Source organism: Canis lupus, chromosome 25 (assembly GCF_003254725.2).
Source record: "Canis lupus dingo isolate Sandy chromosome 25, ASM325472v2, whole genome shotgun sequence".
In the NCBI taxonomy this organism is placed as follows: domain Eukaryota; kingdom Metazoa; phylum Chordata; class Mammalia; order Carnivora; family Canidae; genus Canis; species Canis lupus.
The window spans coordinates 2042702-2068102 of NC_064267.1; the positions used below are offsets into that span (position 1 = coordinate 2042702).

Here is a 25401-nt window from a genome sequence, read left to right on the forward strand (position 1 = left end):
TTAACACATTTATATTTACATGGGCTTTATTTATATTAAACATGTGATATATTTCGAGAAAACAGTTGTAGTTAGGAAACACAAGTGGTAGCAAGAATTATTTTAGACACGGAGGGAAGACTGAATGCCTCCAAATTATTTGCATAATTGGCTTCTCAGGGATAAGCTTCAATAGCCAGCAAAAATGAAGTACCCTAGCAAATAAACAACAACAACAAAAAAAAACCTAGACCCTGTTAGTTTTTGCAGAATTCCCATGGGAAAATCACGAAGGCTATTAAGCTCTGAAACTAATTCCATCACACACAGATATGTCACTCAGTGGCTAGATAAATATAAATTTACTGAGTGTTTTGGAGGGCTTTTGGAGGAAGCAGGCACTTAATGCAATTATAAAACACACAACTCCTTGTACAGGCTGAAGTTTTCTTTTAGAGACAAATGGGCTTAAATAATACCTTGCCAAAAACTTGAATTCCTAAAACCACAGAAAGAGACCCAGCTTTGTCCTTGTAATGTGTCTTTTTGTAATGTGCTCCATTTTGGGCCTTACAGAAATGATTTTTTATTCTTACCAGTAATTGCTTTTCTAGATTTTTCAGTGATTTGTATTGTAACGCTCTTTATTACTAATGTTAGCTTTTAAAAACCCACATTTCTCTCTTTTCTTTCTTCTTTTCAAAGTCACAGTACTGATGATTTTTATGTGAAGGGACGATCCAAACATTGGGAAAATAAATATCTGTAGTAGAAATTCACTTAGAATTTTCAAGGAATCGTGTGATCAGTGTAGGCAACATTTGGCTAATAGTGAAAGGAACACTGTGCATTTAATAATTACAATTGAAAACACTTCAATGCTGTTAACATTTTAATAGTTTTTTCGTTTTGCCATTTATTTCATCACAAAGTATTCAATCATACAAAACAACTTCATATACGTGATCTCTGGCCTTTTATTTTTACTCAATTAAACCCTTAAAGGGATTGTGTGTGTGTGTGTGTGTGTGTGTCTTAAATGTCAGTGTTGAAACTACTGAGAGAAAATCAAAGCACAGATCATCATTACATTATTCAATATGATGCTTTTGATCTTTTGAAGGGAGCTCTTCTTTCTATCATCCAAAAGCCTTAACATTTTATAAAGAAGGGACACTGCACAAATGCTAGGTTTACTTACTAGCTTTCAGATGAATAAGAATGCTAATTATATAGTGGAAATGGCAATGGTTTCAAAACTAAAAGGGAAGCGTTACTGGAAGAATGTAAATCTCAGAGGAAGAAAAAAACCTAGTCAATGAAAGAAAGGAACCAAGTAAGGAAGAAAGGAAGGAAGGAAAATAGAGATGTCATAGCTACAGCAGGGTTTGGTTTTGGTTTTGTTTTTTTCTTCTGGATGTTGTTTTTAATAAAACAATACTGAAAAAAGAAGCATACACAAACAGATATAATGGAAAAGGTAAAACATGTACTTGAAAGATAGGAAAGAAAGCAAAATTGTTTAAAAGTCTGTGAATTTAATATTCTGGTCTGTTTTCCCAACAAAATTAAAATTGGAGGGAGGCTCACATTAGTATAGTTTGTTTCATCAACTTTAGTTCAACAGAGAACCAGTTTTCTTTATTTAAAAGGTTTCTGTATGATCTTTCCAGTGAAAACTGTAGAAAAATATCATGCACTTCTATTTTAAAATCTTATTAAAATCAAAATAACTATCAAAGTTTAGTCTTTCATTCTTAACATCAAAGGATATGGCAACAAGAAGAAATAGTGAAGGAAACTTTGAACCTATGGATAATATTTTCTGAAAATTTTTATGTCATTACTAGGCAACACTGGAATCAATTCTAGGAAAACTCTTATTAAAGAAACGTAGTAATCTTTGAACTAATGTCAAAGAAAAATCCCACGATAGTGTGTTTACACAAATGACCACTCTGTTGACCTTCTTCAAAATCTCCATATGAACCCTTTCAGTTAAACCTGTATGTAGGGTCATCTTTTTCTAGAAATGAGATCTTTGGTTGTTTTTATACACACATGTGCCTGTGTGTGTGTGTGTGTGTGTGTGTGTGCGTGTGCGACCGCGCGCCAGATAATAGTAGTATTTATAGTTCTCTGCCAAAGTACTCATTTCTAAGCCATGGGAGTTGGTCTGATTGAACATTTAAGTCCTATTCATCATTTGCCCTACAGTTAGTAAAAACACCTGTTTTCTTCCTTTTGTTATTACTTTCATGCCTAGAAGAAATGAGTCTCAAAGAATCATAGTTCCCTTGTTTTTCAAATGAATACCATTATGTAAATTTCAATTTTGCAAAACACTTGGATCTTTAAAGATTTTTTTTCTTTTTTCCTTTTAAAGGACTAACTTGGTCTCTAAGTCAAAAATAAATATTTTCAAAATCGGAGCAGAAATCCCATTTCCAACTTTAAAAATCTAAATGTCATTAGATTTTTGCTCATCAATTCTGCTATTATTGTTACTTTACTGTTTCTCAATCTAGGACTATTTTAACCCTTAGCACTGATTTGTATGAGGAAAGTCTCTGTGATTTTCATACAAGTCTATTTCCATTTTTAAAGTCGACCCTGGGGTTGGTACCCTGGAAAAGACTTAGAGGTATGATGACTTAATAAAGAAGTTGTTTGAGGCTTACAGAACTAAATCCCTTCATATTGAGCCTAGAGTTGGTCCTTCATATAACAAATGCTATGCAGTAGCGTGGTAGAGGAATTCTAGTTGACAGTGTGGATGCTCGCGGGAGAATGCACTTCAGGAGGCGTTGGGGATGTTAATGGACGGGAACAAGAATTGATGTGCCATATCCTATTCTTGGAATAAAGTGGGCCTGTCCTCCATTAAGAGGAAAAGAATATGCAGGGCTACCCACATCCCTGTAATGGATTCTCTCTGTGTAGATTTGTGAAGGGCAATTCCATTAAGTTATTGATCTGAAATATTTTGCATTACAACTATGATCAGAATGATCCATAGCATCTGGGGTTCTTTTAGATGAAAAACAGCAGACTCCACTGTCGGTGCTCTGGAGAGATTTTTAAGTTGTGGTTCACAAACATGCCTCACTTGTTCTTGGTCCAGGGGAAAACGCAATGCAAATCTTGATTCCTGTAGTCTAAAGGAAGAACTACATTTGATTATAACCTGCCAGAAGACCAGGGAGGATATCTTGGCTTCTGTTTAATCTCTCCAAGTGGCTAATCCTAGGTGAGCATTTAGTAAGTGTTAACAGAGAGAATGAATTGTAATAAATAAAACCATCATTACAACGTAATGATGTATTGTAAAGCTTATAGTTCACGTGCTAGGAGAGCTCCTAAGGCTTCATATATATTTTTGTGCTTGGGGTTTCCTATGCAGTACAATTTCAATTATATAGTTTAAATTAAGGTCAGAAGCTACTGAGTATCTAAGGAGTGATTATAGCTTACATCCTGTTGTCTATAGGAAGTTATTTTATGTAATTGTTTTGATAATACCAGCATAATTCTCTAAAAACAAAATACTGGAAAAAGGGTCTGTTTTATTGAACAATAAAGCATTTTTGCCTGATTCTCTTTTCCACTAGAAACGGTATTTTTATGATTAATGTATATAAAATCACACATTAAGTAAATAGATATAAAGAAAATGATGCCGAAATCTAAGCATTTTATACTCAAGAAAGCTGTATCTGCCTATTTCCCACAGACCACAGACTGTTTTCAAGGGGAGGAAGGAAAGGAAGAAGAGAGAAAGGAGAGAAAGAGAAGGAATAGGCAGAGAGGAAGAAACTTTTCTTTGTTAAGTAAAGATAGACAGGTCCTGTATTTTGTAAGCCCTCCAATTCATATATGGCAGTCTCATTAGAAAAACTAATTGTATTGTGAAATCTGATATCAAACCAGTGTGGCCCAAAGGCTCAAAACAGACTTGTGGTGATGTTGCTTCAGTGATTAGTATATTCAGTGATAGAGCGGCTCACGATTGCACGAGAGTCAGGCTCTGAAGCAGCCTACTGCTTCCCAGCTACTAAAGGAACACAAAGTCGACTGAGAGGACTTGCTCTACCAGTCTTAGTGAATTGAACCCAGTGCTAAGCCGTGAAAAGGCTTTTCGAAGCTTTTGAACGCTATTTGAAGCTGTTTAACTCATGCTCATTCCTATACAAGTTATGAGGTGACTAAAGTAGCTAAGCATGTACCAGAAGGCAAAGCAAAAGAAAAGGGGATAATTATGGAAGCATTCATGTTTATTCGACAAATGAACTCCTGGGCTATACAGTCCCTTTGGGGGACTTTTGAGTTATAGGTGGTATCTATAAATCCCCAATGGAAGGAGACTCTAGTCTACCATATTCTTTGAAAGACTTTGAATGTGAAGTGCAGAGCTGCCCAAAAGAAGAGAGGTATTAGATACTTCTCATCCGTCTCTCAGCACCAGTGTAGATTCCTTTTTTCAGTAAAGAGATGGATGGGGCTCACGGACACCAGATAAGATCCATCCCACGAGGATGTCCAGTGTGGCCAGGCTATGGAAGCAAGTGAAGAGATTCTAGGCAACACTGGAGGATTGGTTAGCCCCTAGGTACAGTTCTTTTTCTCCTGACTTTATTTTTGCTTGAAATACATTTACTAGCTTTTGGAAGATTGGTCATTGGACAGCTGACATTTTCCTTCCCTTTCCAACTGAAATTTTTGCCATTTGGTGAGAGTACATTTTTTTTTTTCAGAAAGGCGATGGGAGCCTTGCCAAGCAAGCTCACTATGTTTCTTGGTTTTTAACACCGTAAGCAGTGTTACACATTATATTTCCAGATACCGAGAGGGACCTTGCAGTACCAGCTCACTGAACTGGAGATGTCAGAGAATGCTGCTCTCCTCCCAGATCAAAGAAGATGGCATCTCCAAGGCCATCTCTGGAATGACAGTTGCAAAGATTCCCATTTTTAGACCAGATGTTGATTAGAAAGTTAATAAAATGTCCTGTGGCCAATGTAAGTTCTGGACATGGTTGTGTGATTATACCACTCTGAGGGTTAGCTTCATGTATCATCTGTCAGAATGTCTTTTATTCAATAAAGTATGTAGAAGAGGCATTTGGTCAAACATATTATATTAATAAATACCACTTTCTCCCTCCACCACCCGTAATGAGATTTCTCATTATCATTTATGGGTTCAATACTGCAAATATCTAGGCTCAGTTCTTAGAGAACATTGTCTTATAAATGTGAATCTAAGTCTATAGCATTTCTTCATCATCAAAACTCCACCAACCCTCTCACTTCCCACAAATGTTGAGCACCAATAAGGTATACTATATCATGCAAGAGCTTGACTACAGGAGAGTCTTTCTTTGACAATCTCTTCCAGCCTTAACATATTCTTTGGTTTAAAGTTAAATAAGCAAATAAAACAAGGAGGCTCTGACAAGGATGAAAAACAATTCAAATCCAAGCTAGTGAGTTACTTCCCCTCTATCTTTCCTTCCATTCCCTTCCACGTAGTATAAAAGCTGAATTATGGGTTGAGCCACCCCTGGTCATAATTCTATGCTGTTTTCGCCCATGAGAAAACTTGTCCTAATAAATGGTGTGTTTATTATTCTTGCAGACTACTCATTAATACCTTTCTAGGAAGAAACTGTTATACAATGAATAAACAATGTGGTAATTGCACCTTTAAGATTCGTACTCATATAGCAACAATAGACTTATCTTAAACTTCTGAGAGAGTCTGCAGCACCTTTGAGTAGATTTGTCTCCACTGTGTAGAGAAAATGTCTAAAATGAGAAGTCCATTCCTGGCAGTCCATCTATGGCTCTGTGTCCCTGGGTCTGCCACCTTCTGGGCCAGAGGAAAGCTGTGGTCTGTGGTCTGCATTTGTTTCTTTGATGCATGAAAGAGTAGACACAATTCAAATCCAAGGTTATTCATCAGTACAGTCAGGTCTTCTGAGTAGCTTTGAAACGGAAGCCCCCAGTTCTCTGCTGTTTCCAGAAGCATTTGGGTTTCTACTGTTTTTCTGAGGCACTTGGGGAGGAGGCTGAGTACCACCTGTGGTCATCAAACCTCTGAGCTGTCACAGTGGTGGCTCTGCGGAGGCATCATGGGCTTGCTGCTGCCTGAGCACTTTAGAGCATCCTTTCTCCTGGAGCCCTTCTTGCTCTTGCACATCATCACTGTGATGGCAGCAAGGCAGAGGGTTAGCAATCCCACCGCGATGCCGCCAACGACTGTGACCAGGCTGACCTCAGAGCTGGGACGGTTGAGCTCCCGGGGGAGGACGCCGTCAGGAGGAACTCGGCCTTGGGGGATCAGCTTCCGGCTGCTGCGGTCCAGGGCAATGTGCTGGATGTTTGTTCCCCGGTTGTTCTCAGCACCTATTTGCCAGGCCAGTGGGGGTGGGCTCCTGATCTCCCTCTTCTTCCGGCCCTTGCTAGTTGCCTGGGGCTTCCCTGGTCTCACTAAGGAGTGGTGCTGGTGCTCAGTGCTTCTTTTGCCAATGCCTCGATTGGCGTTGTCTTTTGATCTTACTGTGTAGACCGTGTGTATGTACCATTCTCGGCCCAGAGCGACCTAGAAAACACAACTCTATTTGTTAGAAAATTAAGTATCATGCCAACCTCATTCATGACTACTGCAAGAGAAACGAATGGCAGAGACCATAACATAATTTATTCAGTCTACAGAATTGATATACTTAATGTTTCTGCATGTGTAGTATGTGCAAGGCTTTGTGTAAAGCACTCTGAAATATTTTACGTGGCTCTTGAGGAAGTGTGTGCCAGTAAATACTTGAAATCTGTGACTTGTAGCCATTGAATGTCAGCACTGTAAAGAACTTTAAATATCACCCGGTTTGGGGTGCCTGAGTGGCTCAGTGGTTGTCTGTCTTCAGCTCAGGTTGTGATCCTAGGGTCCTGGGATCAAGTCCCACAACGGGCTCCCCACAGGGAGCCTGCTTCTCCCTCTGTCTATGTCACTACCTCTCTCTCTGTGTCTCTCATAAATAAATGAACAAAATCATAAATAAATAAATAAATAAATAAATAAATAAATAAACAAACAAACAATCACAGGGCTTAACTTATTAATCTAAAAATGGGTAAATAAGAATGTCTAGCAGTTAACTAACTTGCCAATATCACTCAACTAAGTTAGTGGTATCGCTTCTCGGCCTTTTGGTTAAGATCAAGTGAACTAAGTTAGTGGCAGAGGAAGGACTAGAACTCAAAACTCCTGACCCATGGACTCTCTCCCAGTACATCTGGCTGCATATTTACACATAAGAGGAGGTCAGTTTTTCTGCTTTTTCAGGGCCTGTGAAAAGAAGGGATTGTCTGATGGCTCTCTGAAGCCGTCAGGATTTAGAAGGGGTCTAATGCATTCAGAGTTAACAGTGAAAACAATTTTCAAAAGTTATTCAAAATAACAAATATACTTCCTTAAGATTCTTTCTGTAGTTTGAATAAAGATAACATGTTTGGCAGCCATCCGCCTGCCTGGACAATTTTCAGTAAATTTCCTAAAAGGTGTACTTGCTTCCCCATTCACAATGGGAACACATCTCGCAATGTGTTTGTCCGGAACACAAACACATCTCGGAATGTATTTGTCTCATTTGCCCGCTCAGTCTTATGGTCACCTGTGCCTCTTTCTACTGTCTATTGCTGGGTTAGGATATTCTTAGTTTATAAAACTTTTGAGGGTGGGGATTTACGAGTTGTGCACACTGGTTTTTCTGAATCCAGCAGTTGATACAAGATCACTCTAAGATGATCATGACAAGTCAACAGGAAGGAACCTTTGGGAATAAGAAAAGCAGAATTTCCAAACATCGGACTTCGATTTACATTCTGGGCTGAATAAGGGTCTTCACTACACATAGACTTAAAATAATGCACTAATGAAAATAATAACAGCTAGAGTTCAGAGAATGCTCACCCCACGCCTACTCTGGTATGGGGTGTGGTTTACCTACATTATCTTATTCGATGTTACTGTTACTTATGCAATATTACTATCACTGCCATTTAGTATAAGACACTTGGATCATCTCAACATTAAGTAATTTGCGTGTGTTCACAGAGCTGTTTTAAGTGGCTTACTACTGGCCCACCTGAAAGAGTGGCATGGAGTCGACTTTAAATCCATCAGATCCAGGCTGATTCACTAAGAGAATAGCTTCAGGATCATCCATTGCTAGTTTGGCATTAAACAGGACATTTCCAAAACTGATGGCTTGTGTCTCTGGTTGAGCTTTGTCCTTAAAGGAATAAGGAAAATGAGGAGTGCTGTAGATCATACCAACTTTTGCAAGTACAGAATGTTTTCTTTAGTTTTGTGCGAGTACAGATTACCTTAAAATGTCACCATTTACTTTCATTTGAAAAGACGCTATTGTTTTTGAGTATCAGACGCACATTTAACTTCGAGCATCTATCTTGTTCATTGTTTGGGTCAAAGCACTTACCACAATTTTAAATCTATATAAGAGTGAAGGAGAGTCGGCTAAGCAGCCATATTCTGCATTTGTGGGATTATATTTGGGAACATAGCCATCAGCTCCAGTGCACAAGAACACCTTCTCAATGCTGCAGTAAAAGGAGTCACCCAGATTCTGGACAGGATCTACCATGACACGACCATAGATTATATCACCTGAAACAGAGATGTGAAAATGTCACTTCTGTCCACGTGGCACTGCAAACAATTTGTGACAATAATGCCACTAGAGAGCACTCCCTTCTTTTCCTCCTCTGGCATCAAGTGTTGAAAGACCTTTAGGATCTCACTCACTCCCAGGCCTCAGATTCTGAGACCACTTTGGGGACCAGCCACAAGTGACTGAAGATTTATTGACCCTTGAATGCTCGGTCAGTAGTGGAAATAATCTCAAGGCTTGGCCTATAATTTAATATTCATGATTGTACTGTGGTTAAAGTCAGCTTCATATAAATAAATAATTTATGCAGAATGCAGACTAATAAAGTCTATAAAAAAGAAAAGAGTGATAAAAAGCTGAGTTGGCTTTATTTGATTTTGAAAGAGAGCTTATGGAAATTCCCTAGTAGTCAATCATGTATTTCACAGCTATTACTATGTGTGTTAGGTGTTTTGCTAGGTGCCAGGAATGAGCCACTGGACCAGACAGATCTAACCCTTGCCCATGAGGCATTTACAATCTCAAATATCTGTAGTATTTGTTCCAAAAGTCACTTAAGTAAGGGAAATAGAGATTAACTTCCCCGGAAGAAAAAACATCCAGTCACATATATCCAATTTCAGTGGCCTTATGCTATCCTGGCCAAAGTGGTAAAGATCCAGTTATCTTCACAAAACCATCCCATCACGTTATAATTTCCCCTCTCAAACATGATCCCAATAAAGCAAAGAACAACAGATGCAGTGGCAAACAGCAGGTGTCGCATTTATGAAATGGATACCTTCTGTGAAGGCAACATCACTCTCTTGCCCAAATCCCATGGATCCGTCAGACAACCAGAGACTCTTCTTGGACAGGAGGTACATTTGGGTGTTCAAGCTAAACTCAGCCGCCACTGGATCACTGACCTAAAACCGAGTGTGAAAGTCCTTTGAGATGTTGTCAATTGTTCTGGGGGTGCACACAGACATTATTCACAGACACACACATTCGATGACATGTAGAACACTGAAGACTGCACTGCAATTGTCACATTCAAAAAGAAAAAACTAATGTAGGGAATTGTAACATGGGCTTTGAAATTCTTGAGAAAGTAAAACTGGCGAGTTGAAATTTTTTTACTCCGACTAAACAGCATTACTCCAGTTCTTTTCCATTGGTTTAACGGGGTTTGTAAGGGACTTGTACATGTCCTGGTCAGGCAAAAGCCAACACCTAAGATAAGTCCTTGGACACAAAGTGCCATCACATTTCTTTTAATCCATAATGGCAATTAGGCACTTTGAGATGGCATGAATGACAGGACATTTATTTCCTTGAAGATCAAGAACAAGACAAAGAAGGTACAGAAGAACTCTGGGGAGAGTCCTCAAATCTCCAAGGTGGCAAACTCCAGAAGGAGACAAGATCTTGGGAGAAAAAAAAATAACCCTTGTGTCCTCTTCAACTACGGATTTTATATCCTGGACCAACAACAAAGGGCAGTTCTTTCCTGCTTCCTTCTTCTCTTGCTTCCTTCCTATCTGCTTTTCTTTTTTCTCAGCATGCAAGAAGTCAAGTCACTATCTGAATTTTATTTATTTTTTTACTGATAAAAGTAAGCCACGACCTCTTAAAGCAAGATTTCACGGGAAGGTAACTCCAAGAGACGCACCTGCTGGAATCGTATGTCGAGGTCAAAGGTGATGGGCTCTCTGGGGCTGCAGGTGACTGGCAGGTGGTACTCCTGATGCGATGGAGCAGTGCAAGGTAGCAGTTTCACGGTGTAGGTCCCCGAATAGTCACGTACCTTCAAGGAGAAGGGAGAACATTCATTTTTCATGTAAGGATCTGAGGTATGGTCAAAGGCAACAGAAAAGGAAAATTAAGTAAGAGCCTGAGTTACTTACTGCAAAGTCAGACACAAAGCTCCACTGCTGCACTGGCTGGTTATAGGTTGGTTCACTCCTGATGAGGCGCAAGGAGAAGGTCAGGCCCGGGTGATCAGCTGACATGATCATTGAGCTTGTAAAGGATGCTAGAAAATGCCAACAATAAGGTGTATAAAATAAATAAATACGGTAGAATGGTTGTAAGAGCGCATAAGAGTTTAGAGTTTTCCAAGTACCTTATCATATATCGTTTGCATTTATTCTTTTTTTTTTTTAAAGATTTTATTTATTTAATCATGAGAGACACACACACAGAGAGGCAGAGACACAGGCAGAGGGAGAAGCAGGCTCCATGCAGGGAGCCCGACATGGGACTCGATCCCAGGTCTCTAGGATCACTCCCTGGGCCGAAGGCAGGCACTCAACCACTGAGCCACCCAGGCATCCTGTTTGCATTTATTCTTAATACTAAGCCTTCAGAAACAGAGTGTTGGTGTAATTATCCCCATTTTGTTCCCAGAGAATACGGACTGAAGCTGATTATAGTGACTCTCCCAAGATCACACAGCTAGGATAGGATATGTGCCTTCTGATTCCTAATTCAGGGCTTTATCCACTCTATGATTCTGTCAAAAGGGAATTGTGTAGAAATGCTCAAAGAGTTCAGGGCTACTTTCCAGGGAGGCACAGCAGAGCCATAAAAGCTGATGTGAATGTATGTATTGTGTGCCAGAGCTATGAGTTGAGCTTTAATCTCTCAGCCTCCACATAGCTGGGCAAACCCAATTTCTGAGTGGAATCTAACTTTAATTAGATTGCCTGCAACGGTGTCTAAATAAGGATTCAGTTTGCCAGAAAGGTAGGCATGTGGGAGGGACCTGTAAAGACCAAGAAATCCTTTTCCAAGGCTGTCAATTAGAGTAAAGCAAAATGATTCTTGAGTCTGTATTGTCATTCAGTTTCAGAAAAATACAACGAAACCTCTTTCTCTTCTGATTTTTCAGCCCTATTCCCTCCTTTGTTTGGAGCTCAGAATCAGAAAAACGAAGGCCGTAGAAGACAGTGAGTGAACTATTTTTCCCCGTCCATCTGACAATAGTTGGCAAACGGGCAAAATATGCAAAACTAAGTTGGTGATATGGAGAGTCAAATAAAATATTTCTAATGAAATGTCCTTTATAGTCCAAAAAAAGCCTGGACATTGGACTTTAGTGGCTGCCTCCTTACTGGTATTCAAAGCTCAGTGTGCCACAGTTAGTAAAATGACATAGCCAATCTTTATTGAAGATAATTAGTTCACATGTCTGAAATTTAAGTGTTGCAGTGAAGTGCCACTTCCAGCTCTATTATAAAGGTTTCTCACAGTGTCTAGAAAAGAGTTATGAACAGAGAAGTCCTTGCTGAACAAATAACCTAACTTCAACTTTTTATACAATAAAATTGAAATAGAGGAGGAGATTATGGTTGCTAATGCTCTTTATCCAAGGAAAACTCCACTTGAACCAAATGCAGTAGAGTTTTCTTTTAAATTTGCTTTCATCATTTTGTATTTTCTCTCAAAGTCTACATCGATGACAATGGTTTTGTAGCTTCGGAAATGTAGCTGAGCAATCATCAAGCCCTCCTGTAGAGAAGTCACATTGACAGTTCATTTGAAATTAAAGGTTTCTTTTTTTGTCTTAAGATTTTATTTATTTATTCATAAGAGACACAGAGAGAAAGGCAGAGACACAGGCAGAGGGAGAAGCAGGCTCCATGCAGGGAGCCCGATGCGGGACTTGATCCTAGGACCCCGGGATCATGCCCTGAGCCAAAGGCAGATGCTCAACCACTGAGCCACCCAAGTACCCCAAAATGAAGGGTTTCAAAGCTCACTGGGAGGCATGTTGAAACACGCACACATGTGGATATGGAAAAATCTGTGTCCTGTTGTATAGGGAGTGGCTCCTGGTGGATAGCAGGGCTTACCGGGATGAGACAGCACAAACAATCCATGGAACTGAGCCTCTGTCTTGAAGTTCACAACCAAGCGCCCCTCTTCACCAATGCGCATGCTAGTCGGGTAGAGAGAACCTACATGGGGATAGTGCATAAGAATGGAAATACTGGTAACCAGGGACTCCTTATGTGCAGGATTTCTTCCAAGTTTGACTTCAGATATGTCTCATCTTTAAGTGTTCTAGCCAAAGGGTGTTATCCGAAGAATTCTGAGTGAGAAGTGAAGCAGACGTGTTCTGTTTCTTTGTTTTGCTTTGCTTTCTAACAAGAAAAGGTGTCAAGAAGGGAGGCATAATAGAATCAGGTAACATGAGTGACATCAATATGAAATATACAGATTGATTACAGGAGTCCAAGATTTTTTTTCCCCTTTTAAAAGCTTTAGTCTACATAAATGAAGCCAGAAATTGAGACACAATAAAACTATCAAATTTTGAAGATTTGGGGACATGGAAGTGTGTCTCTGTTCTCCAGAAGTATTCCAAATTCTATAGGCTTAATAAAAACCCTGGAGCTTTCCCAAGACATCAGCCGTTTGACCAAAGTCAGTTCCAGATATAAGAAAGAAACATGAGCTCCTTATGTAGAACAGGAGAACCACAGCATGGATCCATGTTAAAGTTTCCTTAAATATACATTTTCTAAGGCAAGATAGGGAATTAAAACATTGAAATATAAAATAATCTGGAATAATCACCCAGGGTGATCATATTACCTTTCACATAGTTTCAGGGCAATTTTAATCTGTTTAATAGCAATTTTTTTGAGATTTTAGTTATTTAGTTGGAGAGAGGGAGAGAGAGAGCAAGCATGAGAGAGGCTGAGCAAGGGAAAGGCAGAAGGAGAGGGAAAAGGAGAGGCAGACAACCGCTGAGCAGGGAGCCCAATGCAGGGCTCAATCCCAAGACTACGAGTCATGATCTGAGCTGAAGGCAGATGCCTAACCAGCTGAGGCGTTTGGGTGCCCCTAAGACAGCAAATTTTGATGCAGTGTCACTAGTATTGTCTCTCTGGCTCCTAGAAAATAATGCAGACATGATGCTCAGATAGGCATGGAGCCAGAACAGTAGCAGGTGCCTGAAAAGAAACTGCACTCATTCTACAGATAGATAATTAGCTTTATGTTTCTGGACTTTGAATTATAATTCTGACACAGAGATTGAAACGAATTTTGGCAGATGATGATGGGCTCAGCAGTTAGTTGTACTTACACCACTCTTCCAAGATATTCAGCTAAAATATCACAGAATAATAGAATTTTAAAATAAAAAAAATTAGAAGCCTGGCCTACCTTTGAGAAGAATCTGAGTGCCACGAAGGTTAAGCAGTATATGTTTAAGATCACAAAGCTAGTTAGCTGTGCAAGCCAGAGCTAGAATCCAGGATGTATCTCATTTTCAGAAACAAAATAGCACAAATTTTTCTCTTGGGTTCATTTCTTATTTTCAGTTGGAACTTCCTCTACACATTTTCTAGAATCTAGGAAACCCATAGACTGTGTTGTGTAATGCATAAATGATCAATCACCTTACAATGGACTATAAGGGCTAAATATCCATGAAATGTATACAGTATACTGCAGTCACATACTATGCGGAATTCGAGGCACTGATATGATTTTGCTTTTCCGTGGCAAAATGAAAAACAATCTTACCTATTGAATATAAAAATAAAATATATTAAAAGTCGCTTCTATTATTCTTAGCTACGGTAAAACAAAAACAAAAACAAAAACAAAAACAAACAGACCCTAAGTAAGTCAGCTAGGATAGGAAAACTAGTCTTCCAAATTACTAACCCACCTTGGAGCTCGGCTTCTGGTGGGCTGCCGATGCCCTCATTCCACAAGATGGCAGTGTCATACACGAAAGTCAGGCGGAGCTCCGACTTCAAGTCAAAATGCTGCCAGCCCCCTACGCCAACGGGGGAATGGAACACATACGAAACATACAGAGGCACCCGAAGGGTCACATACGACTGCACCAGATTCAGGACCTAAAGCGATAAAACGATACCTGTCAGCAGGATTCCGGGTTAACTAGCTTTGCAGAAGCCTTTTTCTCCTTTCACTCAATGAGACATTTTGAGTGGCCACTGAGGAAAGGAAGCGACAGCATTTATACTCTTGCCCCCTGACAATCTTAGAACAATGAACTAGTTGTTATCACACGGTCTTCCTCTGCAACACAGGATATGCGGTCGAAATCTTGAAAGTAAATTGCATTATTTGGGGTATATTACACCTATGCAGTCCTTTTTGTTTCATAACAGCTTTATTAAGATATAATTCACACACCGTATAATTCACCGATTAAAGTAGACAGGACAACAGTATTTAACGTATTCGGCTTAGGTGGGGGGATGCAAATTCCACCCACAATCAATCTTAGGACACTTTCGTCACCTCCAAAGGGAATCCCAAACCTATTAGGAGTCATTCCCTCCTCCTCCTCCTGGACCCTGGCAGCCACTAGCCTCTTTTCTGTCTCTTTGTATTTGCCGGTTCTGGACATTCCATTTACATGAGTCCTACAATTTGTAGTCTTTTGTGACGGGCTTTTTTTTTTTTTTTTAACTTATGTTTTCAAGGTGCATCCATGCTGCTGCACATTTCAATACTTTTATTTCTGAATAGCATTCCTTTGCATGCATATGCTGCACATATTTATCTGTTCATTCGTTGATGGACAGTTGGATTATTTCCTGTTTTGAGCTGTTATGAAATAACACTGCTATAAGGCACTTTTAAATTATTATATAAAGAAGACAGGAGAGATTTAGAAGCAGACATGTTTAGTAATGACATGTAATACTTCATATGTCCCCAAAATAATTAGTTGAAATGAAGTGTCTCGTTCTGAATTTTATACTTTCCCTTTTCAGGTATTTAGCAGGTGAGTTAGAGGAGTAGTGGAGGATAAACTAATATTTATTTATTGAGCCTCTAAGTTCACAATAAAAGCTATTTAATATTTTTAATTTTGATATTTTTATTCTCCCCCATAATTATATTTATATGTATGTGTGGATACCTGGAAGGTTGGATGGCTGGGGGATGGATGGATGGATGGGTGGATGGATAGATGGATAAATGATGCACAGAAAAGCAGAGAGAGGAAAATTAGGGTTCAAAGTAGCAAAACAAATTTCCCATAGAATTCTTTAAGTCTCCTGAACGGCCCTGCCAGTATTAGAACCCAGCCTCTGGCCTGTGTTTTTCTATTCTGTCACACCTCATCACATTCCAAACAAAGCTGAGGGCAGTCCTGGGATCACCTAACCAACCCTATCATACTTAATTCTCAAAATAGCTGGGCAAATATAGCTATCTTCTTCTACACAAGAGGTGATGGACCTCAGTCAGATCATACCCTTTAGACGTTCCAGCTGGGCTTTCTGATACCATTCTAATTCTATTTCCACACTGAGCTGGTAAAAGAGATCACATACATGTGTTAGTGAATAATATAAACCATGATAACAATTTATCGCTTTGTCAGAGAGTAAAAAATAAACTTGTTAAATTACAAAAAAATGATGACCTGAATTGCCAACAAAAATACATAGAAAGAAAACCACCATCTGGGACACCTGGGTGGCTCAGGGATTGAGCGTCTGCCTCTGGCTCAGGACATGATCCCAGGGTCCTGGGATTGAGCCCCCCCGTATCGGGCTCCCTGCAGGGAGCCTGCTTCTCCCTCTGCCTGTGTCTCTGCCTCTCTCTATGTGTCTCTCATGAATAAATAAGTAAAATCTTTTTAAAAAGGAGAAAAAAAGAGAAAAACCTTCATCCAAGCAAATTATTTGACTCTTAGCTGTGTAGCATCCAGCACTCCCCATCATCCTCTAATCCAGCCAGTAGAAGAGTGGCTTAGCAACCAAAGTACTTTGAGATATTTATTAGTTAACAGTCAATATTACTGCAGTCAGTGAGAACTTGATCTTGTAGTGCAATTTTAACACTCAGTGTAAAGAAGAGTGATTAAGTCAATGTATATCCCACTGGAAATTAATGTTTCATCCTATGATTTTAATAAACCATCGTCTTTAAAAAATTAGGCTTTAGGAATGAGTTTCCAATTAAACTTTCTAGTATAATTTTTGCCAACATTATACTTTATCAAATGTTACTGAGTGTGCTCTTTTGGAGAAAACTATAAATACTCACTTCCTATGAATAATTTACATGGCGCAAAGCTCCCTGACCAATTTTTATTTTCTTTCATTTGATTCTTGTGATAACCTGGAGTTTGACCATCTCTGGACATGGAATCAGCATCTTGTTGCATTTTCTTCTTCACCATGGCCAGGCCTTCTTTGTCTGCTTGGAATTTCTGTCTAGAGTAATTGGTACCAATGGAACAATGTCAATTATCTAGATCCCCTACCTGTTCATTCTTGTAAAACTGAAGAACGCAATGCCGTCAATCTAACTTCTGGACATCATCTTAATGAGGACTTAATTTTCTTTCAGCCTGCATCACAGGGATTTTTAAAGTATTTGTCTATACTAAAAGAAATAGATGTTAAATCTGGTATACTGCTCTCAAAGCAACTGTGACATGACAAAGGAGTTTACATGTCCTTACAGATGCTTGAAGTTTCTTCAACAAAACCAAATGATACTTCAAATTCCATGTTTAAAGGAAAAGTAGTGATGCCTGGCTGGCTCAGCGGTTGAGTGTCTGCTTTCAGCTCAGGGTGTCACCCAGGTCCGGGGATTGAGTCTCATATCATGCTTCACGCAGGGAGCCTGCTTCACCCTCTGCCTCTGTCTCTGTCTCTGCCTCTCTTTCCATATCTCTCATGAATAAGTAAATAAAATCTTTAAAAAAATAATTAAAGGAAAAGTATAAGATACAACTTTTCTAGAAAAGGTCACTGATATAAATTTCTAGTACTGCTGCTGCTGCTACTAAGTGGCTAATAATGGGCGCCAGTATATATTTGGAGAGTATTGCCAGCTGAAGAGACCAAAGAAATTCTGCTGGGCTGTGTCAGGTGGGGAGGACATGGGAAGAAAAGGAAGGAAAATAAATATGCTAAATTAGAAATTATACATAGAATGTCACCTAAGGTGGGCACTGGTGTTGAGTTAAATCACACTAGATTGAATTCTTCACTCATTCGGGCATCCAGTTTAAGCTACCCAAATTACATACTTCAGCTTTATTGAAGTAGGCAGTATATATACACACTGTTTCTTACAGAAATTGGCAGTATATACATGTACTAGTAAAAACTATCTATATTTACTTTGCTTCTCTGTAACTTTCATTTGAGCAAGGTTGTATTCTACATGTGTTGAACTTCAGCCTGTGAAGAACTCAATTGGCTTGCCCAAGATTATTCAGTACAATCAGTGTTAACACCAATTATCTAGACCAGCACTACTCAACAAAAATACAATGTGAACCACACATGTAATTTAAAATTTTCTGGTAGCCAGACTTCAAAAAGTAAAGAGAAACATGTGAAAACTGATTTTAAGAATAGTTTACTTAATCCAATATGTTAAACATATTACATTTTAATATGCAATAAATATAAAATAATTTTTGAGATTTTTTTTGCTACTCTTTGAAATCCAGTATGTATTTTACATGAACAACACAGCTCAATTTTGAATGCTCTGTAGCCACACATGGCTAGTGATTACCATATTGGGCAGCACTGATTAGACTCTTCTAACCAAGGTCTTTTATTAGACCATGCAGGCTGGAAAACAATGATTATTTTAAAATACTTTATAATCCAGTATCTACCCACCTTTATGTGGGATATGTGGTTTGTGCTCACTTCAAAGGTTGCAAATTGAACTAGAGCTGTTAGAATATTATCTGAGGGCTACCAGTGGTGTGGATTTCCCACTGGTTGAAATTTCTTTCTGTTGTTCCTTTTGTTTCCAGAAATGTATCTATGTCATCAAGATGGTGGTGTTTGTGACTGTGTAAAGATGCTCATAAATCTCAATAGCTTGCAGTAAAGCATGTCCTTAGCCAAGGGATTAGCAATACTAGAAGTCTACACATCAAGGAACACTTGGAAGAAATAAACATTGGCTTCTGGCCAATTACAAGCCTTTCTGAAGGTCAGTGGGCTCAGGATGCCCAAAGGACACCCTGAAATGAGGTAGGGTCAATATTGATCCACAAATTCTATGGTATTAAGGACAACTCTATGGCATATTTGTGATAATAGAAATTATCTAAATGACCAACAACAGAAGAATGGCTAAATAAGTTATGATGACCCACAAGGTAAAATATTATGTAGCCATCAAAAGTCATGTATCTAAAGAATTTTCCTTGTCATAAGAAAATGCTCACAATGTTAAGTTAAAAAGCAGTATACAAGATGGCACAAATAACATTACACTGCTGCTATTAAAAATGTGTATGTACGTTGGAAAGCATTAGAAAATCTGTCTGTGCACAGTGATAATGGAATAATAAGGTTTGTTTTTACTTGTTTTTAGTTCCCCAGCTTTCCGTGATGCTATCACTACTCTCACTTAAAAAACAAAGAAACTACATTATTAAAAAATAATTTACAAAGTTGACAAACTGAGAAGCAACATGCTCCAGGAAAGTCACACATTCTGGATTCTTCTTGCTATTTCTTGTAAAGTGATTTAGAGTGACGTACATGTGAAAAACACTAAATTCAAGGACTAAGCATAAAATAATGGGATGGAAAAAGATGACTTCTAAAGCATATCCTTGCCCCAAAGTACCATGTTTCTAAGTCAAACACACAGTAACAAGGAAGAAAAATGATTCCTCAAACCAAATAACTAGGAAAAAACACATTTACTTTTCCAAAATCATTCCTTCTCCTAAGTAAATTACAATTTGATGTTTCAAGTGCACTTCCTTGGGGTTGCATTTCTGTAGCTTATTAATGTTCCTTGAACGATGTTATCAGTGTTTATGTAAGATTCTGACCTCACAACACCAATAGCCAGGATCCTGAAAAGTGAAATGAACTGAGGGCTTTCACTTGTAAAAGAAGTTGTTTTCTTTTCTTTTCTTTAAAGATTTTACTTATGAGACACACACACACACACAGAGAGAGAGAGAGAGAGAGAGAGAGACAGAGAGAGATAGAGAGACACAGGCAGAGGGAGAAGCAGGCTCCATGCAGGGAGCCCGACGTGGGACTCGATCCCGGGACTCCAGGATCACGCCCTGGGCTGAAGGCGGCACTAAACCGCTGAGCCACCCGGGCTGCCCAAGAAGTTGTTTTCAAGAGAAATATCACCACCAAAAATATCCAATGGTTTTAAAAACTTGGTTTAACTTTAATAACTATTTTGCATCACAAGTGCTTTTTTATTGTACACCAAAACAATTTAAGTTTTTATTTACAAAACACTGTTTTGTCACACACAACATACAGTGGAGCAGTACTATTTATTTATTTATTTATTTATTTATCTCTAGTTTTCTTGCTACCTGCTTCTATACGTTAAAATCATTAAAAATGATTTTAGCATTGCAGATCATTAGAAAAGTCTGCGTTTCTTTTTCTTGGCAAGTAAAATTCTTAACTTTTATAAGAATGGGGATTGAATCTTAAAATTCTACGTGGTATGGTCCCTGGCATAGAGTAGATGTTCAGTTCCTTTTTCTTTAATGAACGAATGCGTAATGATTAAGGTGGGAAAAGCAGAAACAGTTTTAATATCAGCTAAAGCTGGCTCTAGTCAAACTGCATAAAACTTAATAAAACTTCATTTGTTATTTAGAGGTCACTATCTTGGATATTTCAAGAGATTCCTTCAGCTTGGCAATTCTTTCTTAGAAGTTAAATAATCTGAATGTGAGAGGTTAGGGAAGGTAGAGAATCTTTTAGAGAGTGTTAGAAACCGCTTTTCAGTCACAAAAAGAAATGCAGGGGCTTGCCAGTGTTTGTAGCGGTAGCTTTCGCCACTAAGAATGCACAAAGAAAAAAAGTCAGATGTCATATTGTTCCTGGGGGAAGCAATTACCAGTTAGTAAAATTTGTTTGTATAGTGACTGTGTTGATCTAAGGTGCCAAGTCTAGAAAAGGGCTAGAAGAGACAAAGCCACATCTATTAAAATACTTGGCTGGGGCTGTCTGCACTTGGCAGAGGACAAACAACCTGGGCAGAGGACCTGGGGCAGCACTGGCTTCCTTCAGGATCTGTTGTCCAGCAGAGTGACCAACACACCCATGAAGCTGCTATGAAGCACATTTAGCTCATATTGACGGTTTATCTTTACTTTTCCCCATTTTCCCATCCTAAATTTGGAAACGTAAAAGTTTGCAAAACTCTTATGAAACCCTAAAGCAGAATCTTTTCACCAAGTGTTTAGTTTGTTTTCCTTCAGATGTAGCCTCATAAAATGTGTTTTCATTTCTATCCGATCTGCTGGTACTCAGGTGATGCTGGAAACCACTGTTGGTAAGGCACCGACTTGTATAATTTTATCAGCAAGGGTGTAGATGTAATCTGGCATGTGTTTTCATGACCTCTGTAGGGCAGCATTATGGTCCCAAGGATAGACAGAGAAGTTCATTTGCCTTTCTTGCAATTGTATCTGTGACCGCATCCATTCCTCACACACACCCAATAAAATGACATTTAATTCACTTCATTAAATGTCCAGACAAGAATCATGATGTAACTTGGTTAAAAACACAGGCTTACAAGCAAATTGAGTTTGGGCACATTATTTGAATTCTCTTTGCTTCAGCCTCCTCATCTCTAAAAAGGGGGAAAATTCATAGTTATTTCATAATGTTGCGAGGACAGAATTTGTGGAAATATGCGAAGTATTTAGAAGAATGTGGGCGCATGGTACACATTAAATAATTGTTAGCTATTACTATTATAATCATTGTTGTTATTGTTAGTACAATGATTAGGTATTTTCTCTTCTCCTGTAGAACCAAAACTAATGGGGACCATCAGGGAAATATCTGAAAGAATTATATTTTTTCCAATTTTAATTATTTTCTTCCTCCTCACCTATATTTAAGCAATGTGTGTGTTGGGGAGAGGTGCAGATTTAGGAGCATATCAACAGCTAAGAGAGAAGTAGAAGTTTAAGCCCAAGGAACAAAGTGGGGGGAAAGGAGATGACCATCTTTGAGCTCTACTCTAGAGCGAGCAACATGTCTTACTAGATTATATTAATGTTTAGTTTACACTGAGGCTTTTAATGTTTTATAACAAGATTCTGAAATTTCGGGATGCCTGGGTGGCTCAACGGTTGAGTGTCTGTCTTTGATTCAGATGATCCTGGGATCCTGGATTGAATCCCGCATCAGACTCCCTTTGGGGAGCCAGCTTGTCCCTCTGTCTGTGTCTCTGCCTCTCTCTCTCTCTCTCTCTCTCTCTGTCTCTCATGAATGAATGAATGAATAAATAAATAAATAAATAAATAAATCCTGAAATTTCAATGATTTACATTGAACCTGGTCATCTATTTATGTTGATCATCATGGTGATGCTATTAAATTTATTTTCAACAACGCAAAAGCAAAACAAAAAAAATCCTTTCAGAAGAAACTCCTGTAACCATCAGGCCAGCTTAAGAAGGTAACACAAACTAGTTAAGAAGTGGATGGGATAATTCTTCTATTCCTAGTGTTAGGTAACACAAGCCTTTCAAGTAGGTAAATCTTAACCGAAAAACCTGCAGTTGCTAGTTTTCACCTAAGGGAGCAGAACCACTGGCAGCTCAACTATAGAAGCAGGGCAGTGACTTTCCCAGCTGGCAGTGGTAATGGGAAGGAAAAATACGAGTTAAACAAGTAAAGAGAGGAACAATATTTAGCAAATACACAAGTGGCAAAGTACAGTCAGTTTAGCTGAGCATTTTATGGTAAGATTTAGTCAGAAAGATAAACGCATCAGAGGGAATGGGTTTGTATTTAAAATGCCCTTCAGATCCTGGGGACGTTGGCAGATGTAACAGGACAGGACTTGAGCGGGCAAGTGCAGGGTTCTCATTAGAGAGGGCTATCTGGGTTGCAGATAGGAAAAATCAAAATGTGCTGGCATTTTGCGAGATGATGGAAAACATTCTTGAGAGTGAAAACAGACTATAGAGGAGGTAAGACCCACAGAAGAGCCCCATGGTAGAAAGTGATCGTTAACAAAGAGCTAGAACTAAAATGTAATCCTACCACCATATCCAATTTTGTTTATGTGGTAGATCCTGTGACTTACACAAGATCCTGAGAGAAGAGCAACCAGAAAGAAAACAGGGATGATTTAAAAATGGATTGAAGGGGCACCTGGGTGGCTCAGTCAGTGTTTCAATTCGTGATTTTAGCTCAGGTCATGATCTCAGGGTCATGAGATCGAGCCCCATGTCTGCTCTGTGCTGGCTATGGAGTCTGCTTCAGATTCTCTCTCTCCCTCTCCTCCTGCCTCCCCACCTCACCCTGCTCCCACTGCTCACGCTTTCTCTTTCTCTAAAAAAAATACAAAATACAAACACAAATACAAATGGATTGAAAACAAGCTCTGTGAGTAACAGTTAAAGGAACCAGAGATATTTGACCTACAAAGAAAAAGGCTGAGGTAGATTCATTATTATGAGTCTATTTTTATTCTGGGGGCAGGGCTTTTTTTTTGCATGTCTTTCTGGTGGCAAAGATCCACTGGGGAAGAAGGACCGAAGAGGTAACACAAACAAGAGCTTATGTAATTTGCCTGAGGACGCAAAACTAAAAAAAACATCAGAGCAAAGCCAAATTTTGGTCTGCATTTGCTGGGTTCTAATACCCAAACCCTTTCCACTATTCCACCCTGTGTTCCTATTGGTGTTTGGGGATTTTCACTAATCCATGCAAATCTCTAAATATTTTACTGCTTTCAGAGGAGATGGAGATAATGTCTTGGGGTCCAATAGTCTCCAGACATAATGACTGGCTGCCTATTCCACATCAACACGAGCTGAACGTGTCAGGTTTCATAGCTCTGCCATGGGGCTAAACTGATACTCCGTTATTATCTCCATTTCTCACACTACTACTTGTTTTATGCTTTAACAACACAAGGATATAGCATGGACAAAATTGGCTTTACTGGGGTTAAATCTTGAAAGACTTAGTAGAGGGCAGCTCCAGTGGCGCAGCGGTTTAGCACCGCCTGCAGTCCAGGGTATGATCCTGGAGACCCAGGATCGAGTCCCATGTCGGGCTCCCTGCATGGAGCCTGCTTCTCCCTCCACCTGTGTCTCTGCCTTTCTCTCTTTCTTGCTGTGTCTCTTGTGAATAAATAAATAAAATCTTTTTTTTTTTTTTTAAAGAAAGACTTAATACATCCTGGGTACCATTCAAAAATTTAATGTGTAAGTCGACTCACATAAGCTCTTTGTTTGTTTTTTAAATAAATTTTATTTATTTATTCATTCATGAGAGACACAGAGAGAGAGAGAGAGAGGGAGGCAGAGACACAGGCAGAGGGAGAAACAGGCTCCATGCAGGGAGCCTGACATGGGACTTGATCCCAGGTCTCCAGGATCATGCTCTAGGCTGAAGGCAGCGCTAAACCGCTCAGCCACTGGGGCTGCCCATAAGCTCTTTTGTTTAGTCCAGAGTCATGTTTAGGACAGAGTCATGGCTTTGGGTCTGAACATTCATCATACTTTTGAGCCACACCCAGCATATTTCAGATTCTCTATCATAACTACTAATGGAGACCTTGCTTCCTTATCATGTTGACAACAACTCTGTTGATGATGGTGGGGGTGGGGATTGTGTGTGCATGTGTGTGTGTGTTGTGTATGTTATGTGGAAATGTTTGTGTAGTACGAAGAGGAGTCAGTAACTGTAGTGGAGAAATAACAATAAGCTTTCAATAAAAATACTTTGACTATGGTAGTGATGGAGAAATGAAGCAGACTGGGAGGGAAAGGGAAGGAAACTAGGGAAGAATAAAGAGGATAAAAGGAGAGTAAGATGGCAGAAGAAGAAGAAAAGGAGGGAGAAGAATTGGATTGGCCCTAAGGATTGTAAATCCTCACTTTAGATGGTTTAGGACACATCATAGACATCTGTGTGTGTGTGTGTGTGTGTGTGTGTGTGTGTGTGTGTGTATGAAATGATAATGTATACTTTGAAACAAAATCAGTATTTGGATTTTTATATCAGAGTAGACTTGGGAGTTTATGGCAACAATTATACAGTGACCTTTTGATATAAAGATAATGTTATAAGCCCATTTGCTAAAAAAATGTGTCAAAAATTTAGACAGCTTGGTTCAGAAATAGACATGAATTTTCACACCACCCATGTGAGTTCCCGCTCCTACTTAATGATCTATGCCACCAAGATGAAAGACTGGAGTTGGGATTTAGTCCTCATCTGTATACCTGAACAAAACCAACTGGTTTTTCCAGTGACGAAGCTCAGATGTTCAAAATTCCTACCTGTCCGTCTGTCCCGATGGTTCCTCCACAGTTGGTGAGAAGTTCTGACATGTCATAGTAGCTAACAAACTCCCATAAACAGGCTTCCAGGTTCAAGTTTCGATAGAAGCGTAAGGTACTGGAACCTCTGATAGATGAGCTGTACTGGTAAGGATGAGTCTCTCCAATTACTTCTGGATTTTTCGTAGCATCAGTTAAGAAGCCATGGTGAGTCTTCACTTCAGTGTAATCTAGAAGATTGGAGCACTGGTGGTTTCCAACTCTTGAGCCATCAGGACTGAGGGTGAGCTCAAAGTTGGAAAGCTCTTTAGTGGAGATCACAGGGAGCATACCTGCAAGGAATTGTAACCATGTTGCCACTGTCACCAGCAAAGGACTTAGAACACTTATTTCTTTATCCTCGAGAAGACAAGTGTTATAAAATACTGTACAGTGATTACTACCAACA

General features: G+C 39.2%; 1 protein-coding gene across 1 annotated transcript in view; it reads right to left on the reverse strand.

Moving 5' to 3' along the window:
* FREM2 (FRAS1 related extracellular matrix 2) overlaps positions 1 to 25401 on the reverse strand; it is a 165836-nt gene continuing 140435 nt past the window's right edge. Inside the window, exons 16-24 of the mRNA XM_025462413.3 lie at positions 24954 to 25285; positions 14343 to 14535; positions 12511 to 12615; positions 10561 to 10688; positions 10326 to 10460; positions 9453 to 9579; positions 8480 to 8667; positions 8126 to 8272; positions 1 to 6582 (exon numbers count right to left, since the gene is read on the reverse strand). Coding sequence (XP_025318198.3) covers positions 6070 to 6582; positions 8126 to 8272; positions 8480 to 8667; positions 9453 to 9579; positions 10326 to 10460; positions 10561 to 10688; positions 12511 to 12615; positions 14343 to 14535; positions 24954 to 25285 — 1868 coding nt within the window. The 3' untranslated portion in view covers positions 1 to 6069. The remainder of the gene's footprint in view (positions 6583 to 8125; positions 8273 to 8479; positions 8668 to 9452; positions 9580 to 10325; positions 10461 to 10560; positions 10689 to 12510; positions 12616 to 14342; positions 14536 to 24953; positions 25286 to 25401) is intronic.